The 20,211-nt window shown below is 38.1% G+C and overlaps 1 protein-coding gene across 2 annotated transcripts in view; it reads left to right on the forward strand.

The window, feature by feature from the left end:
• RNF115 (ring finger protein 115) overlaps positions 1 to 20,211 on the forward strand; it is a 148,554-nt gene that overhangs the window by 85,524 nt on the left and 42,819 nt on the right. For both annotated transcript variants that reach the window (XR_005215257.1, XM_037826177.1), the window contains exon 4: positions 14,071 to 14,282. Coding sequence is in view for 1 of the 2 variants with exons in the window: in XM_037826177.1 (XP_037682105.1) it covers positions 14,071 to 14,282 (212 nt within the window). In the remaining variant the exon portion in view is untranslated. The remainder of the gene's footprint in view (positions 1 to 14,070; positions 14,283 to 20,211) is intronic.

The raw sequence follows: 20,211 nt of genomic DNA on the forward strand, positions 1-20,211 counted from the left end.
GGCTTAGCCAGAGAGAGAGGGCCACATCTGAGCAACAAAGAGGCATTCAGGAGGAGACTCTTAGGCACAAATACAGGGAGGCCTAGCCTCTCCTTTGCAGCAACCGTCTTCCCAAGGGTAAAACTTATGGTAGAGGGCTCAACCCATCAAACCACCAGTCCCCTATGTCTGTGGTCATGTTAGCAACCATGGAGGTGGGGTAGGCGAATACCCCTGCATTCTCCACAGGCTCCTCAAGGGGGCACTACATCTTTTTTTTTTTTTTTTCCTTGTTTGTCTTTTTTCTTTTTTTTTTTTTTTTAACTTTCCCTTCTTTTTTCAAGTCAACTGTATGAAAAAAAAAAGTTAAAAAGAAAACAAACATACAATAAAAAACATTTCAAAGAGACCATAGCAAGGGAGTAAGAAAAAGACAACTAACCTAAGATAACTGCTTAACTTCCAACATGTTCCTACTTTACCCCAAGAAATTTACATAATATAGCAACATTTCAGTGAACTTGTTCCTACTACATCCATCAGAAATTAACAGACCATAGTCATTTCTGGGCATCCCCAGAACGTTAAATAGCTTATCTGTTCTTCTTGGATTATTGTTCCCCCTTCCTTAATTGCTCTCTACTGCTAGTTCCCCTACATTCTACATTATATACCATTTGTTTTACATTTTTCAAAGTTCACATTAGTGGTAGCATATAATATTTCTCTTTTTGTGCCTGGCTTATTTCGCTCAGCATTATGTCTTCAAGGTTCATCCATGTTGTCATATGTTTCACCAGATCGTTCCTTCTTACTGCCGCGTAGTATTCCATCGTGTGTATATACCACATTTTATTTATCCACTCATCTGTTGAAGGACATTTGGGTTGTTTCCATCTCTTGGCAATTGTGAATAATGCTGCTATGAACATTGGCGTGCAGATATCTGTTCGTGTCACTGCTTTCCGATCTTCCGGGTATATACCGAGAAGTGCAATCGCTGGATCGAATGGTAGCTCTATATCTAGTTTTCTAAGGAACTGCCAGACTGACTTCCAGAGTGGCTGAACCATTATACAGTCCCACCAACAATGAATAAGAGTTCCAATTTCTCCACATCCCCTCCAGCATTTGTAGTTTCCTGTTTGTTTAATGGCAGCCATTCTAACCGGTGTTAGATGGTATCTCATTGTGGTCTTAATTTGCATCTCTCTAATAGCTAGTGAAGCTGAACATTTTTTCATGTGTTTCTTGGCCATTTGTATTTCCTCTTCAGAGAACTGTCTTTTCATATCTTTTGCCCATTTTATAATTGGGCTGTCTGTACTATTGTCATTGAGTTGTAGGATTTCTTTGTATATGCAAGATATCAGTCTTTTGTCAGATACATGGTTTCCAAAAATTTTTTCCCATTGAGTTGGCTGCCTCTTTACCTTTTTGAGAAATTCCTTTGAGGTGCAGAAACTTCTAAGCTTGAGGAGTTCCCATTTATCTATTTTCTCTTTTGTTGCTTGTGCTTTGGGTGTAAAGTCTAGGAAGTGGCCTCCTAATACAAGGTCTTGAAGATGTTTTCCTACATTATCTTCTAGGAGTTTTATGGTACTTTCTTTTATATTGAGATCTTTGGTCCATTTTGAGTTAATTTTTGTGTAGGGTGTGAGGTAGGGGTCCTCTTTCATTCTTTTGGATATGGATATCCAACTCTCCCAGCCCCATTTGTTGAAAAGACCATTATGGCTCAGTTCGGTGACTTTAGGGGCCTTATCAAAGATCAGTCGGCCATAGATCTGAGGGTCTATCTCTGAATTCTCAATTCGATTCCATTGATCTATATGTCTATCTTTGTGCCAGTACCATGCTGTTTTGGCAACTGTGGCTTTATAATAAGCTTCAAAGTCAGGGAGTGTAAGTCCTCCCACTTCGTTTTTTCTTTTTTAGAGTGTCTTTAGCAATTCGAGGCATCTTCCCTTTCCAAATAAATTTGATAACTAGCTTTTCCAAGTCTGCAAAGTAGGTTGTTGGAATTTTGATTGGGATTGCATTGAATCTGTAGATGAGTTTGGGTAGAATTGACATCTTAATGACATTTAGCCTTCCTATCCATGAACATGGAATATTTTTCCATCTTTTAAGGTCCCCTTCTATTTCTTTTAGTAGAGTTATGTAGTTTTCTTTGTATAGGTCTTTTACATCTTTGGTTAAGTTGATTCCTAGGTACTTGATTTTTTTAGTTGCTATTGAAAATGGTATCTTTTTCTTGAGTGTCTCTTCAGTTTGTTCATTTCTAGCATACAGAAACATTACTGACTTATGTGCATTAATCTTGTATCCCGCTACTTTGCTAAATTTGTTTATTAGCTCTAGTAGGTGTATCGTTGATTTCTCAGGGTTTTCTAGATATAAGATCATATCATCTGCAAACAATGACAGTTTTACTTGTTCTTTTCCAATTTGGATGCCTTTTATTTCTTTGTCTTGCCGGATTGCCCTGGCTAGCACTTCCAGCACAATGTTGAATAACAGTGGTGACAGCGGGCATCCTTGTCTTGTTCCTGATCTTAGAGGGAAGGCTTTCAGTCTCTCACCATTGAGTACTATGCTGGCTGTGGGTTTTTCATATATGCTCTTTATCATGTTGAGGAAGTTTCCTTCAATTCCTACCTTTTGAAGTGTTTTTATCAAAAAGGGATGTTGGATTTTGTCAAATGCTTTTTCAGCATCTATTGAGATGATCAATTGATTTTTCCCTTTCGAGTTTTTAATGTGTTGTAATACATTGATTGTTTTTCTTATGTTGAACCATCCTTGCATGCCTGGAATTAACCCCACTTGGTCATGGTGTATGATTTTTTTAATGTGTCTTTGGATTCGATTTGCAAGTATTTTGTTGAGGATTTTTGCATCTATATTCATTAGGGAGATTGGCCGGTAGTTTTCCTTTTTTGTAGCATCTTTGCCTGGTTTTGGTATTAGATTGATGTTAGCTTCATAAAATGAGTTAGGTAGTGTTCCATTTTTTTCAATGTTTTGAAAGAGTTTGAGTAAGATTGGTGTCAGTTCTTTCTGGAAAGTTTGGTAGAATTCCCCTGTGAAGCCATCTGGCCCTGGGCATTTATTTGTGGGAAGATTTTTGATGACTGATTGGATCTCTTTGCTTGTGATGGGTTGGTTGAGGTCTTCTATTTCTTCTCTGGTCAGTCTAGGTTGTTCATATGTTTCCAGGAAATTGTCCATTTCTTCTACATTATCCAGTTTGTTGCCATACAGTTGTTCATAATATCCTCTTATAATTTTTTTAATTTCTTCAGGATCTGCAGTTATGTCACCTTTTTCATTCATTATTTTGTTTATATGGGTCTTCTCTCTTTTTGATTTTGTCAGTCTAGCTAGGGGCTTGTCAATCTTGTTGATCTTCTCAAAGAACCAACTTTTGGTGATATTTATCCTTTCTATTGTTTTTTTTGTTCTCTATGTCATTTATTTCTGCTTTAATCCTTGTTATTTCTTTTCTTGTACTTGGTTTAGGATTGGTTTGCTGTTCATTTTCTAGCTTCTTCAGTTGATCCATTAGTTCTTTGATTTTGGCTCTTTCTTCCTTTTTAATATATGCGTTTAGTGCTATAAATTTCCCCCTTAACACTGCTTTTGCTGCATCCCATAGGTTTTGGTATGTTGTGTTCTCATTTTCATTCGTCTCTATATATTTAGCAATTTCTCTTGCTATTTCTTCTTTAACCCACTGATTGTTTAGGAGTGTGTTGTTTAACCTCCAGGTATTTGTGAATTTTCTAAGTCTCTGATGGTTATTGACTTCTAATTGTATTCCATTGTGGTCAGAGAATGTGCTTTGAATAATTTCAATCTTTTTAAATTTATTGAGGCTTGTTTTATGTCCCAGCATATGATCTATTCTGGAGAAAGTTCCGTGAGCACTAGAAAAGTATGTGTATCCTGGTGATTTGGGATGTAATGTCCTGTATATGTCTGTTAAATCTAATTCATTTATCAGATTGTTTAGGTTTTCAATTTCCTTATTGGTCTTCTGTCTGGTTGATCTATCTATAGGAGAGAGTGATGTGTTGAAGTCTCCCACAATTATTGTGGAAACATCAATTGCTTCCTTTAGTTTTGCCAATGTTTCTCTCATGTATTTTGTGGCACCTTGATTGGGTGCATAGACATTTACGATTGTTATTTCTTCTTGCTGAATTGCCCCTTTTATTAGTATGTAGTGGCCTTCTTTGTCTCTCAAAACATCCCTGCATTTGAAGTCTATTTTATCTGAGATTAATATTGCTACACCTGCTTTCTTTTGGCTGTAGCTTGCATGAAATATTTTTTTCCATCCTTTCACTTTCAGTTTCTTTGTGTCCCTGTGTCTAAGATGAGTCTCTTGTATGCAACATATTGATGGTTCATTTTTTTTGATCCATTCTGCGAATCTATATCTTTTAATTGGGGAGTTTAATCCGTTTACATTCAACGTTAAAACCGTGAAGGCATTTCTTGAATCGGCCATCTTATCCTTTGGATTATGTTTGCCATATTTTTCCCTCTCTCTATTAATATCCTTTATTGTACCCATACCGAATCTCTTTAGTACTGAACCTTTCTCCAAGGCTCTCTGTCCTGTCTTTGTTTCTCTGTCTGTAGGGCTCCCTTTAGTATCTCCAGTAGGGCAGGTCTCTTGTTAGCAAATTCTCTCAGCATTTCTTTGTCTGTGAAAAATTTAAGCTCTCCCTCAAATTTGAAGGAGAGCTTTGCTGGATAAAGTATTCTTGGCTGGAAATTCCTCTCACTCAGAATTTTAAATATATCGTGCCACTGCCTTCTCGCCTCCATGGTGGCTGCTGAGTAGTCACTACTTAGTCTTATGCTGTTTCCTTTGTATGTGGTGAATTGCTTTTCTCTTGCTGCTTTCAGAACTTGCTCCTTCTCTTCTATGTTTGACAGTGTGATCAGTATATGTCTCGGAGTGGGTTTTTTTGGATTTATTCTATTTGGAGTTCGCTGAGCATTTATGATTTGTGTATTTATGTTGTTTAGAAGATTTGGGAAGTTTTCCCCAACAATTTCTTTGAATACTCTTCCTAGACCTTTACCCTTTTCTTCCCCTTCTGGGACACCAATGAGTCTTATATTCGGACGTTTCATATTATCTATCATATCCCTGAGGTCCATTTCGAGTTTTTCAATTTTTTTCCCCATTCTTTCTTTTATGCTTTCATTTTCCATTCTGTCATCTTCCAGGTCACTGATTCGTTGTTCAACTTCCTCTAGTCTTGTACTATGAGTGTCCAGAATCTTTTTAATTTGGTCAACAGTTTCTTTAATTTCCATAAGATCATCCATTTTTTTATTTAGTCTTGCAATGTCTTCTTTATGCTCTTCTAGGGTCTTCTTGATTTCCTTCATATCCCGTACTATGGTCTCATTGTTCATCTTTAGTTCTTTGAGTAGCTGCTCTAGGTGTGTCTCTTCTGGTCTTTTGATTTGGGTGCTTGGGCTTGGGTTATCCATATCGTCTGGTTTTTTCATATGCTTTATAATTTTCTGTTGTTTTTGGCCTCGTGGCATTTGCTGAACTTGATAGGGTTCTTTTAGGGTTTGTAGACCAGTTGAAGTCCTTATCTCTAATTTATCAGATCTACAGCTTCGTGGAGTACACTTTCTCTAACTAACCAGCAGGTGGTGTCCACGAGCCACCTGTCCTCCACAAGCCAGATCTCCCCTGCTTAGCCTTTTTGGTGAGTGGGGGAGTGAGTCTTGTGGGGCCCAATTGGTGTACCAAGCTTGCGTGTGTAGTTGGTGTTGCCTGCCCTGTGTGTGGGGGTCGTGTTTCTGGGCAGTCGGGGAGGGGGGGGTGGCCCTAACAATCAAATCTCCCTGATGATCCTAGAGTTTTAAAGCTACTGCAATAGTCTAATCCTTCAGTTCAGTCCTGCCACAGTTTGTCTCTGCCACTGACCCACAAGTCTTTTGGTATTGGCGTATGGCTCCTGAGACTTGCAAGTGGGCCCCTCTTCCAGGCTGTGCACCCCGGGTCCTCTGTTGAGGGATGACTGTGCTATGTCACAGGTGAGTGCCGTCCCCCCAGGGCAGTTCTGGGCTGCTGGGCTGTGTTGGGAGGCTCCCAGTCTGCTCAAATGATGGCTGAATGGGGCTCTGTTAATTCACACTGCTCCCCCTTCCCAGCTCTGGGACATTCAGCTGAGGTTGCAGGGAAGGCTAATGTCCACGCCCAGTTTTGTGGTGTGTGCCTGTTATTTGAAGCACTTCCGTCACACTGGGTTGTCTGGGGCAGCTCTGGGCTATGGGGCTGGCGATGGGCAGGAGTGTTTCCTGTCCACCAGGATGGTGGCTGTGAGCCGACACCCCCCCTTTCCTGGGAAGTTGTGCTGTCCAGTGAATTTTCTCAGCCACCGGACCACTGCCTTTTGTCTCAGAGCTCTCTTAGTTCTGCTCTTGACTTGACGTGCCCAAATTTCAATTCTTTGAAGCTTTCTGTATTGAGCTTCTTAGAGTAATTGTTTTAGAAAAAGCAAAAAGGATTTAAAAAAAAACGGCCCTCCTCAGAGATCTAATGGGTTATTGAAATGCTAATAGACAAAGCAACCAGGGCCATTAAGGAAAGGTGCACAGGGCAGAGAGATCAGCCTTGCTTTGGGATTTGCATATGCGCCTCAAGGCCTGATCTCCGCCCTTCCCCTTTCTGTGTTCACCAGAACTCCAAAAATCCTCTGCTTTTATTTTGGAGTTTTTCGTGTTGTTTTTTCTCTATGCCTGTCTCCTCTCCGCTGGGCTGGCCGCTCTCAGAGTCTCTGGTGTCTGGTATCAGTCTATCTATGGTTGGAGTTTGAATCAGTAGAATGAGTTTCCGATAAGAGCAGCCACTGCAATTCTCCCTTCTCCTTTCTGGAGCTGACAGCCCCTCCTCCCCCGGGACTGAGCCTGGCAGGGAGGGGCGCGGGTCCCCTGGCCGCAAAAACTTACAGATTTCGCTGATCTCAGCAGTTCCACGTTTTCATGAGTGTTGTATGAAGTATGCCCAAAGACAGATTGCTCTGTGGTGTCCAGTCCACGCAGTTCCTGGCTTTTTACCTACTTTCCTGGAGGAGTAACTAAAACATACAGCTCACCAGTCTGCCATCTTGCCCCGCCTCTCTGGAATGGCTTTTTAAATGGATCAGGGGAAGATTCTGGAAGAATTTTGAGGAGCTTGATAGAAAAGGCCTAAACTGCTTTGAAGAGACTGTGGATATATGGACTCTAAAGATACTTATGATGAGGACTTGAACAGACATGATGAGTGTGTTGTTGCGAACTGGAAGAGAGGAGATCTTTGTTTTAAAGTGGCAGAGAATTTGGCAAAATTGAGTCCTGGTGTCAGATGGAAGGAAGAATTTGAAAGCAACAACCTGGAATACTTAGCTGAGGAGGTCTCCAGACTACATGTGGAGATGTACCCTGGCTTCTTGCAGCTTATAGAAAAATGTGGGTGGAGAGAGATAAACTTAGAACTGAACTCTTGGGTTCAAAGAAACCAGAAGCTGATGGCTTGGAAAGTTACAGGCTTCCAGAGGGTGGAATACCAGAAGCTACAGCCCAATGTGAGGATGTAACCAAACATGGAACCCAGCTGCCATTTTAGTACAAGTCAAGACTGGAAAAGGAGTTAAGCAGAAAGGATTTGTGGAAAGTCCTATTGTCTGACATCTTTGACCCCTGTGTGCTCCATGCGAAGCCAACAGAATTTTTGCGAGATCTTTATAGGCAGAGCCATTGCCAGTCTGGACTGGAGGAGACAGACAAGGAACAAATTGAAGGAAAAATTTCTTCAAAGACAGAGCAATGGAGGTTGAGCTCTGGAGTCAAGAGGTTTCGGGCTGGGAGAGCTGAGCAGCCCACATGCATGGAAAGGGTGAGTTTGCCCTGGACGTCAAGGGTGGGACTTCCGCCTCAATGCTCAGGAAAATTCTGCCACCATAAGCCCCAAAGAGGGTGGAGCACATTCTCAGGGAATTGGGAATAGCCTGGCTGCCACCACAGTGTTCTGAAGGGGATGAGCATGTGCCCCGGAGATGGAAGGGAATCCGGGTGCTGCCCCGATGTTTGAGGAGGGTGGGGCCAAGAGTTTGTCTCCCCAATGTGTGGATATGTAGGAACACTCACCCAAGTATTTGGAGAGGAAAGGGCTACCGCAAAGGCCCTTGGGATGGGTTAGACTCCCACTCTCTGAAGCCCCAAGGATGCAACGTCGTTCTGTTAATGACTCAGACTTTGAAATCTAATGGAGTTTGTCCTGGGGTTTTAGGAACTGTTTTGGTCCTGTGAATCCTGTTTTCCTTACTCTTTCTCCTTATGGCAATGGGAGTGTTTATCCTATGGATGTCCCTCCTTTGTATATTAGAAGCACATAACTTGTTCTAAGTTCACAGATCCATAGCTAAAGGAAAATTATGCCTTAGGACTGACCATGCCTATAATTGATTTTGATGGAATCTTGTACTTAACTGTTGTTACTGAAATGATTTAAGTTTGGTGATATTGTGATGGGATGAATGTATTTTGAATGTATTTTGTATTTGGAAAGAATATGTTTTTCTGGGGTCCAGGGGGTGGAATGTGCTGGTTTGAATGTATTATGTCCCTCAGAAAAAGCCATATTCTTTGATGCAATCTTGTGGGGCAGAGATATTAGTGGGGATTAAGTTGGAACATTTGGATTAGGTTGTTTGCTTGGAAATGTGCCCCACCCAACTGTAGGTGATAACTCTGATTATGTATTCCCATGGAGGCATGGCTCTACCCATTCGGGGTGGACCTTGATCAGTAGAGCCATATAAATGAGCTGACAAACAGAAGGAACTCAGTGCAGCTGTGAGTGACATTCTGAAAAGGAGCTACAGCCAAGAGGGACACTTTGAAGAACGCACAGGGGCTGAGAGTAGCTGCAAACTGAGAGGCAGTTTGAAGACAGGCGTTGAAAGCAGACTTTTGCTTCCGAGAAGCCAAGAGAGGAAAAACGGCCCAAGAGCAACTAAGAGTGACATTTTTGAGGAACTCCAGCCTAGAGAGGAACGTCCTGGGAGAAAGCCGTTTTGAAACCAGAACTCTGGAGCAGACGCCAACCACATGCCTTCCCAGCTAACAGAGGTTTTCCGGATGCCATTGGCTATCCTCCATTGAAGGTACCCGATTGCTGATGTGTTACCTTGGACACTTTATGGCCTTAAGACTGTAACTGTGTAACCAAATAAACCCCCTTTATAATGGCCAATCCATCTCTGGTGTTTTGCATTCTGGCAGCATTAGCAAACTACAACACCCAGCAAAACTGTCTTTCAAGAATGAAGGAGAAATTAAGACATTCCCAGGTCAACAAAAGCTGAGGGAGTGTTATTACTAGTAGACCTGCCCTACAAGAAATACTAAAGGGAGTCCTTCAAGTGAAAGGACACTTGAAGCAATATAAAGAAACAAAGAATATTGGTAAAGGTAACAATTATAAATATACACACTAAACAACGGAGCCCTCAAATATATGATGTTCACATGGGTAGAATTGATGGGAGAAACAGACGGTTCTATACTAATAGTTGGAGACGTCAATACCCAGACTTCTAAATAATGTACACAACATGTAGAGAGATCAGTAAGGAAATGGAGGACTTGAACAACACTATGTACCAACCAGACCCAACAGACATATATGGAACACTACATCCAGCAACAAAATAATACACATTCTAAGTGAACATGAGCATTATCCATGATGGATGATATAGTGGACTACAAAACAAGTCTCAATAAATTTAAAAATATTGAAATCATACAAACTATTTTCTATGACAACAATGGAGTGATACTAGAAGTCAGTAACAGAGGAAGAACAGGAAAATTTACAAATAGTGGAAATTAAACAACACACTCTAAATAAACCAGTGGATCAAAGAAGAAATCACAAGAGAAACTAGAAAATAGTTTGATAGGAATGAAAATGAAATCACAGCGTACTAAAACTTATGGTATGCAGCTAAAGCAATGCTCAGAGGGAAAATTATAGTATAAATGTTACATTAAGAAGAAAAGGAAGAAAGACCTCAAATTGGTAACCTATCCTCATACCTGCCTGGAGTAGTTAGAAAAAGAAGAGCAAACTAAACCCAATAGTAGCAGAAGGAAGGACATAATAAAGATTATAGTGGAGAAAAACAATAGAGAAAATCAACAAAACCAAAAGTTCTTTGAAAAGGTCCACAAAATTGACAAACCTCTAGGTAGGCTGACAGAAAGAGAGGAAGGGAGGAGGGTGTGAGAGGATTGGTGCAGTGTAATAAAATCAAATGAAAGTAGGGACATTACTATCAGCCTTACAGTAATAAAAAAAGAATATAAGAGGACCCTGTGAACAATTGCTTACCAACAAATTAGATAACCTGGAGGAAATGGACAATTCCTATAAATACACAACTTACCAAAACTGACTCAAGAAGAAATTTAAAAAAAATCTGAATAAACCTATGATAAGTAAAGAGATTGAATCAGTAATGAATAACCTCCCAACAAAGAAAAGTCCAAGACTTGATGGACCAAATGTTTAAAGAATTAACATGAATCCTCCTCAAGCTCTTCCAAAAAAATAGAAGAGGAATACTTCCTAACTCATTCTCTAAGGCCAGCATTACCGTGGTACAAAAGCCAGGCAGAGGTTCCACAAGAAAATGACAGACCAATCTTCCTTTATGAATATAGATGCAAAAATCCTCAACAAAATACTAGCAGACATAATCCAACAACATATTAAAAGGTTTATATACCTTGACCAAGTGGGGTTTATACCAGGAATGCAAGGATATTTGAACAAAGAAAATCAGTAAATATAATATATGACATTAAGAAAATTGAAGGAAAAAAACCACATGATCATCTCAAATGATGCAGTAAAAGCATTTGACTAAATCCAACACCTTTCTATGATAAAAACACTTAGAAAACCAGGAATAGAAAGGGAACTTCTCAGCATGATGAAAATTATTTATGAAATTCCAAAGTTAACATACTCAATGGTGAAAGATTGAATGCTTTCTCTGTGAGGTCAGGATGAAGAAAAGGATATCCACTTTCACTACTGCTATTCAGTATCATACTGGAAGCTCCAGTTAGAGCAGTTAGGCAAGAGAAAGAAATAAAAGACATCCAAATTGGAAAGGAAGAACTAAAACTATCTTAGCAGATGGCCTGATCTTATATATAGAAAATCCCAAGAATCCACACACACACACAAAACTGCAGGAGCAATTCACCAGAGTTGCAAAGTACAAGATCAACACACAAAAATCAGTTGTATTTTTATACATCAGAAGTGGAAGAAAAAATTTAGAAAATTCCATTTACGATTGCATCATTAGAATAAATTATCTAGGTGAAAGACTTGTACGCTGAAAACTATAAAACATCACTGAAAGAAGTTAAAGAAGACACAAATAAATGGAAAGACATCCATGTTCATGGGTTGGAGTGCTTAATATTGTTAAGATGCCAACCAGTACTACCTAAAGTAATTTACAGATTCCATGCAATCTCCATCAAAATTTCAACTGTCTTTTTTTTTCAAGAATGGAAAAGCCAGTCTTCAAATTCATATAGACTTCCAAGGGTCTCTGAATTACCAAGACAATCTTGAAAAGGGAGGACAAGGTAAGACTCATATTCCTGATTTCAAAACTTATTACAAAGCTACAGTAATCAACACAGAGTGGTAATGGCATAAGGTTAGACATATAGACCCATGGATTAGAATTGAGAGTTCAGGAGTAAACCCGTATATCTGTGACCATTTTTTTTTTAAGTTAAACTTTTTATTGTAGTAACATACATAAAACTCACATTTTCTCATTTTAACCTCTTTCAAGTGTACAATTCAGTGATATTAATTATATTCACAATATTGTGTTACCATCACCACCATCCATTACCCCAACTTTATAGTCACCTCAGAAAGTCTGTACTCATTGAGCAATAACTCCCCCTTCCTGTCACCCCCCCCACTCCGCCTCCCACCTGGCCCCTGATAACCTATAGTATGCTAACTACCTCTGTGAAATTTGCTTATTCTAGGTATTTCATTTAAGTCAGATCATGTACTATTTGTCGTTTTGTGCCCGGCTTATTTCACCTAACATGATGTCTTCAAGATTCATCCATGTTATAGCATGTATCAGAACTTCATTCCTTTTTATGGCTGAATAATATTACATTTGTATATATACCACATTTTGTTTGTTCATTCATCTGTTAATGGACACTTGGGTTGCTTCTACCTTGTAGTTATTGTGAATAATGCTGCTATGAACATTGGTGCACAGATATCTGTCCAAGTCTCTGTTTTCAGTTCTTTTGGGTAGCTGTGGGTTTGTTGGGTCATATGATAATTCTGTGTTCAGCTTTCTGAGGAACTGTCAAACCGATTTTCATGGCAGCTGTACGTTTTACCATACCACTAAACTATATATAAGGTTCCAGTTTCTCCTCACTCTCACCAATTCTTATTTTCTTTTTCTTTTTTTCTATAACCATCCTAGTGGGTGAGAAGTGGTGTCTCATTGTGATTTTGATTTGTATTTGCCTAATAACTAATGACACTGAGTATCTTTTCATGTGCTTATTGACCATTTGTACATCTTTGGAGAAATGTCTATGTAAGACCCTTGCCCATTTTAAAAATTGGGTTATTTTGTCTTTTTATTCTTGAAGTTGCAAGAGTTCCTTATATATTCTGGATATTAAATCTTTATCAGATAAATGGTTAGCAATTTTTCGTTAAACTTTTTGTTTTGAAATAATTTCAAGCTTACAGGAAAGTTGCAAAAATAATATAAAACCCATACAGAAAACGTCAACATACCCACATTCCCCCAGTTACCCACATCCACCAGTTTTAACACACATAATGTGTATATCTCTTGTCCGTTTATTTTCCACATAGTTTATGGCGAGTATTCTGGTTCAATCCCTCACAAGCCACCAGCAGAAAGATTTGCACAGTGATATACGTGCACCCAGCTCTCCCTGGAATCAGCTCAGCTTAATGTGCACCTGTACTGCTAACCCTTTCTCTAGTGTTTCTAGAGGAGGGTATGGTTGAGATGTGTCTCTGGAAGAAAGGATTAGTCTGAAACGGAGGGGCTGTGAGGACTTTAAGACCTGAGATCACGTGCTGAGCAGTTTTGTGTCCCTACTATTATATTTACATTGAGTAATAAGCTTTTCTGTTTGATTTAAAACTTTAAAACAAAAATCCATAGTAGTGTGACCACGGTTGTACCAGGGATGGAGCAAAATAATGCCTGGTGTAGTCTAAATTGAAATTACTCTAGAGGTGACTTTTTTCTACTTGTCTTTTGCTTAATGATTTCTCCCCAACACTCACCCACTCAAAAACACACACATCCTTTCAGTCAGCGATAAAATAAAGTACGTACAACAGAGTGCCCTTAGGAGACATTCCTGCACTGCTTTGACAAAACTTTGACACAGCCCCGTTTTGACACAGGTTCTAGATGAAGAGAAGTATTTCATGGATGTCTGTCCACTTTGTAGGGATGATGCTTTTTTCAAGCAAGTAAATAAACTTAATCTGAATCTTAGATTATTCTAGAGTGGGAATTGGATTTCATTTGTGACAAAATGCAAGGTTATAATGTTGATCCGAATGATTGACCATGTTTGGGACAGAAGTCCATGATCAATTTTGGCTCATGTTTATATTTCAGAATGGGAAATTGGTCAGAGTTATGTGAGTATGTGCTCGGTATAAAGGAGAGTGTCCAGCTATTGGCTTGCTTGTTTCTATGTGAAGGGAATTGCATTTCTCAATTTATAAGTTTTTTTTTCCTATGTATGTTTTTTAAATACTTCTCTTTTCTCCACTATGAAATTAGGGAAACACATACCTCTTTATTTTGGAGCCGCTTCAGAGTGTTCAAAGTTATTCCTTTCTCTTTCAGTATTTCTTGTTCCCCTGTTTGCAGTGTCTTTCCCATTCTTGAAGAAATGACATGTGATTTATTTGTTTCTGTTTTTTCCTAGCTCTGGGACAGTTTGGACCACACAATGTTTCTTCAAGATTTTAGACCATTTTTAAGTAGCCATCCACTGGACCAAGATAGTAGAGCCAACGAGAGAGGTCACCAAACTCACACTGACTTCTGGGGGCCAAGTCGGCCTCCACGGCTGCCAATGACTCGGAGATACAGATCCCGAGGAAGTACTCGTCCTGACAGATCCCCAGCTATTGAAGGGTGAGTGCAATTGTTGTTTCTAAATTTCTCTTTAAGAGTAGTTTCAATGAAGGACATATTGACATAAAGTAAATTTTATAAGGTACTCATATTTAGTACCTTTGTGGATAAGGTGGAGATACATAGAGGATGAAAATAAAGCTAAGTTGACTGTCTTTACTTACCTAGTACCAGTTAATGAATGATGATAAAGGGTGATAAAACTAATGGTATAGGTATCTGATTAATAGTTTTATTAATGCCTAAGATGAATATATTGATGATATTTATCAACATTTCAGAAACACTGAAAGAGGTATTGTATATTGGATGACATTAGGATTCATAAAGATCTCAACAGGCTGCAACAATGGACATATGTAATTTAATAAGAGTAAATATAAAGTCTTTTGATTGCAGAAACATTCATGCAACAAGTGTTATTGAGTATTTTTATGTATGGGCACTATATTAAGATCAGAGATACAGGAGTGAGCTAAACAGATGGTGGACCCTGATCTCATGGATCCCATTTAGTAGAATAATAGATATTAATTTTTTAAGTGCTTGCCATTTGTGCAGGACTGTGCTTCCTGCTTTATCTGTTTTATCTCATTTAATCTGTATGAAGTAGTAGGTTCTATTTCTATTCTCATTTTATATAAAGAATAAACTGAGACTTCCCTTAGTTTTTAAAAGTCTGGGCTAGTTTTTTTTGCAGAATATCCATTAATTTGGGTTTGTCTCATTGTTTCCTCATTCACATTAGGTATTTGAGTAAGAATATACTACATAGATGATATCATATGTTTCTCACGTATTACAACAGGAGGCACATAACGTCAGTTTGTTCCATCATGGGTGCCATTAAATTTGACCACATGGTTAAGATGATATCTGCCAAATTTCAATAAAAGAACTTCTCCTTTGTTACTAGTTAGTGTCTGGGGTGATACCTGGAAAATTGAGTGACTGGTTCCCTAATAGTTTTTCGCCCTATGGTAGTCGTATCCATTGGTGATTCTTTCCTGAATTATGCAGTGGTTATAAAATAATGAATTTCTGTTTATGTTATTTCTACAGATATAGTTGGCATTTTCTGTAAAAAAAAAAAAACAAAAACAAAAACACATTTTTTCTCTTCTCCCTGCCCCCTTATGTATCTGTGTGTCTATTTCTTTATTTATTTTAGTATGGACTCATGAATTTTGTTTTAATCATTATTCATTTTGATGCTCATATAGTCCCAATTTGGCCAGAGTAATTGGATCTAAAAATTTCAAACAGCAGTCTTGTTTCACAGCTTTAAATTAATAAGGAGTTGGGGTGTCAAGGTAAAGTAATCAGGTTGTGTTTCTCTGATTATAAGCGGATAGTTTCTTGCCCCTCAGACAAATACAATTTTTGCTTTGGTTCTTTTGATGGAAATAAAATACTTTCAATAAGATTTTTTTAGTTACCAAATAAAAAAGGTGAGAATTACCCTAATTTGTTCTTTCTACTATATAAGTGCTTAAAAACACAGTATGAATGAATGCCTTTGAGCAGACTCATACCCTGTCTGTAATCAGAGAGAAGGAGAAGGTAACTTACATGCAGGAGTCAACTTCTTAAATCTTTTGCTTAAAAATTCCTTGCCAGACTAATAAAATATCAGTGTGAACATTAGCTTAAGTCAGTCTTCCTTGGTTGCTTTGCCTCTTTTCTCCATAGGAAATCAAAGTCTGCTTATACTAGAACACTGTCCTTTTGATAGTCAGTAGAGATTGAGAGAAAGAATTAAACTTCTTTTCTCACATCTTTACCGATAATGACATTATCTTAGTAACATGCAATAAAAGGAGTGCATTTGGTTGCAAGTAGCAGACACTCTGATTTAACACTGTCTTAAGAGATTTTTTCTCCCACATAACAAGAAGTCTATACATAGGTGGCAGTGGATTAGTTCAGTGCCTCAACCATGTCAGGGTTGGATCTCTGTAATTCTCTTGGTATTACTCTCATGCTTCTTGTCTTAGGACATCAGGCAGGAAGAAAGGGGAGAGGATTAGCACGTGTATTTGTCCCCCCCCCCCCCCTTTTTAAGAGGAAAGCAAATGGTTTTCCACACACCCCTTCCTGCTTCCTCACCTCAATTCTAATCTTGGACTCATGAGAGTACTGCAAAACTCTGTTGTTTTTCAAAGGTTTCCAGGTAAGGGTTTTTGTTTTGTTTTGTTTTGTTTTAATTTTTCTCCCTTTACTGGGGAAGTTGTGGGTTTACAGAACTATCATGCATAAAACAGAGGATTCCCATGTACCACCACCCTATTATAAACCTTGCATTGGTGTGAACATTTGTTAAATTTAAATTGAAAAATCAGTAGGTCATAAATGTGAGGATTGATTTCTGAACTCTCAGTTCAATTCCATTGCTCTGTATGTCTGTCCTTGTGCCAGTAATGTGTTGTTTTGATTACTGTGGCTTTGTCATAATTTTTGAGATCAGGAAGTGTGAGTCTTCTGACTTCATTTTTCTTTTTCAAGATGACTTTAGTTATTCAGGCACCCATTCCCTTCCGTATAAATGTGATGATTGACTTTTACGTTTCTACAAAGAAGGTTGTTGGAATTTTGATTGGGAATGTGTTGAATCTATAAAGTGCTTTGGGTGGTGTGCCAGTTTGGATATATTATGTTCCCCCAAAAGCAATATTCTTTAATGCACTCTTGTGGGGGCAGATTGATTAATCTTATTTATTAGGGTGTGAACTCTTGATTGAATGTTTCCATGGGGATTTGACCCCACTCATTCAAGGTAGGTCTTGATTAGTTTACTGGAGTCCTTTAAAGAGGATCTAAAAATTTCAGACAGCAGAGAGCAGAGAGAGGAAAATGCCCTGCAATATGCTAAGCCAGGACCCAGATGCTTGCTAAGCTTGGAGATGCTAGCCCAGAGTTTGCTCCAGAGAAGCTAAGAGAGACAAGCCCAGAGACATTTTGAAAGATGCCATTTTGAAACCAGACCCCAGAGCAGACGCCAGCTACGTGCCTTCCCAGCTAACAGATTTTCTGGATGCCATCAGCCGTTCTTTGGTGAAGGTATCTTCTTAATGCCTTAATTTGGATGCTTTTATGGCCTTAGAACCGTAAATTTGTAACCTAATAAACCCCCTTTATAAAAGCCAGTCCATTTCTGGTATTTTACGTAATGGCAGCATTTAGCAAACTGGAACAGGTAGGATTGACTTCTTAACAATATTGTAATCTAAACCATGAACACAAATGTTCTTCGATTTATTTAGATCTTCTTTGATTTCTTTTAGGAATGTTTTGTAGTTTTCTAGGTAAAAGTCCTTTGCGTCTTTGGTTAAATTTATTCCTAGACATTTGATTCTTTTAGATATTATTGTAAATGGAGTTGTTTTCTTGATTTCTTCCAGTGATTGTTCATTGCTTATGTATATAAACACTAGTGATTTTAGGGTATTGATCTTGTACCCCACCATTTTGCTGAAATCATTTATTAGCTCTAGGAGCTTTGTTGAGGAAATTACAGGATTTTCTGTATATAGGATCATGTTGGGTGCAAACAGGAAAAGTTTTACTTCTTCCTTTTTAACTTGGATGCCTTTTATTTTTCTTGCCTAACTGCTCTGGCTAGAACTTCCAGTACAATATTGAATAACAGTAGTGGCAGTGGGCATCCTTGTCTTGTTCCTGATCTTAGAGGGAAAGCTTTCAGTCTTTAACCATAGAGTATGATGTTAGGTCTGGGTTTTTCGTATGTGCCGTTAATCAAATTCAGGAAGTTTCTTTCTGTTCCTAGTGCTCTAAATTTTTGTTTTTTCTTTTTTATAATCAAGAAGGGGTGTTGGATTTTGTCAGATGCCTTTTCTGCATCAAGTGAAATGATCATATGTTTTTTTTTCCTTCATTGTGTTAATTGGGTATATTACATTAATTGATTTTCTTGTGTTGAACCAACCTTACATACTAGGGATAAGTACCACTTGATAATGTTGTATAATTCTTTTAATTTGCTGTTGGATTCGGCTTGCTAGTATTTTGTTGAGGATTTTTGCATGTATATTCACAAGAGATACTGGTCTGTAATTTTATACTTGTGGTATTTTCATCTGGCTTTGGTATGAGGGTGATACTGGCCTCATTGAATGAATTAGGTAGTGTTCAATTTTTTTGGAAGAGTTTGAGCAGAATTGGAGTTAAGTCTTCTTGGAATGTTTGATAGAATTTCCCTATGAAGCCATCTGGTACTGGGCTTTTCTTTTCTGGGAGGTTTTTGATGACTGATTAAATCTCTTTACTTGTAATTGGTTTGTTGAGGTCTTCTATTATTTCTCCTCCTCCTCCTTTTCCTCCTCTTCCTCTTTCTCCTTCTTCTTTTGCAGTCATTAAAAATGTTTATTAATAAGGAAAGATCTTGATGATCTACTGTTAAGTGAAAAAAAAGTAAATTTAATAGTATTGGTAGTAAAATTACACTTTTAATTAATGTGTATAAAAGGGAACATATACTAAATGTTAGTAGTTATCTCTAAGTAGTGGAACTTTAAGTCAGCTTATTTTCACTTTTTATAATTTTTAATGCAATTTTTCTGAATTGGGGGAATAAGCATTTTTTTTCCATGCATGTGTTCATTTTGTAACTCATCTCCCCATATACTTGGATAAAGGGGGTATCATACCCAAGGTTTTTATACTAACACAGTCACAGATAAAAGCTATATGGTTATACGATCATTGTCAAAGATCAAGGCTACTGTATTATTCTATTTCTTCTTGAATAAGTGTAGTTTGTATGTTTCTAAGAATTTTTCCATATCATCTAGGTTATCCAGTATTTATTGGTGTTCATAGTATCCTCTTATAGTCCTTTTTATTTTAGCAGGGCCACTAGTAATATCCCCCTTTTCATTTCTGATTTTTGTTATTTAGTATACTCTCTCTTTTTTCCTTTGTCAGTCTAGCTAAGGATTTGTCAGTTTTATTGATGCTTTCAAAGAACCAACTTTTGGTTTTTTAAATTCTCTCTGTTGTTTTTTTGTTTTCTATTTCATTTATCTCTGCTCTGATCTTTGGTATTTTTTTCCTTCTGCTTGCTTTGAGTTTGTTCTTCTTTTTCTAATTCTTCCAGTTTTGAGGTTAGGTCTCTGACTTAAAGTCTTTTTTAATGTAAGCATTTAGAGCTATAAATACCTCTCAGCATTGCCTCTGTGGTATCCCTTATGTTTGGTATGTTGTTTTTTCATTTTCATTTGCCTCAAACAAGCTATTTCCGAATTTCGCTTCTGATTTCCTCTTTAACTGATCAGTTGTTTAAGAATTGTTGTGTAAGGTTGTTTAAGGATCGGTTGTTTAATTTCCACATTTTTTGTGAATTTTCTATTTCTCCCTCTGTTATTATTAGCTTTATTCTTTTGTGGTCGGAGAAGGTACATTGCATGATTTCAGTATTTTTGAATTTATTTAGACTTATTTTGTCTAACATGTGGTCTATCCTGGAGAACGATCCATGTGTATTCTTTTCATTGGGTGCAGGGTTCTATATATATCTGTTGGGTTTAATTGGTATAGTGTATTATTCAACTTCTGTACCTCCTTCTGATCTTCTGACTAGATGTTCTATTCATTATTGAGAGTTGTCTGTTAAAATCTCCTACTATTGATGTAGAACCGTCAATTTCTCCCTTCAAATCTGTATTTGCTTCATATATTTGAGGCTCTGCTGTCAGGTGAATGTTCCAGTTTGCTAAAGCTGCCATTACGCAGAACACCAGAAATGGATTGGCTTTTATAAAGGGGATTTATTCGATTACCACAGAAGTGTCCAGACTAAGGTGCCTTCAAGATGATACCTTCAATGAAGAATGCCAATGGTATCCAGAACTCCTCTGTCAGATGGGAAGACATGTGGGTGCCATCTGCTGGTACTTTGCTCCTTGGTTGT

The sequence above is a fragment of the Choloepus didactylus genome, chromosome 2, assembly GCF_015220235.1.
Source record: "Choloepus didactylus isolate mChoDid1 chromosome 2, mChoDid1.pri, whole genome shotgun sequence".
Classification (NCBI taxonomy): domain Eukaryota; kingdom Metazoa; phylum Chordata; class Mammalia; order Pilosa; family Megalonychidae; genus Choloepus; species Choloepus didactylus.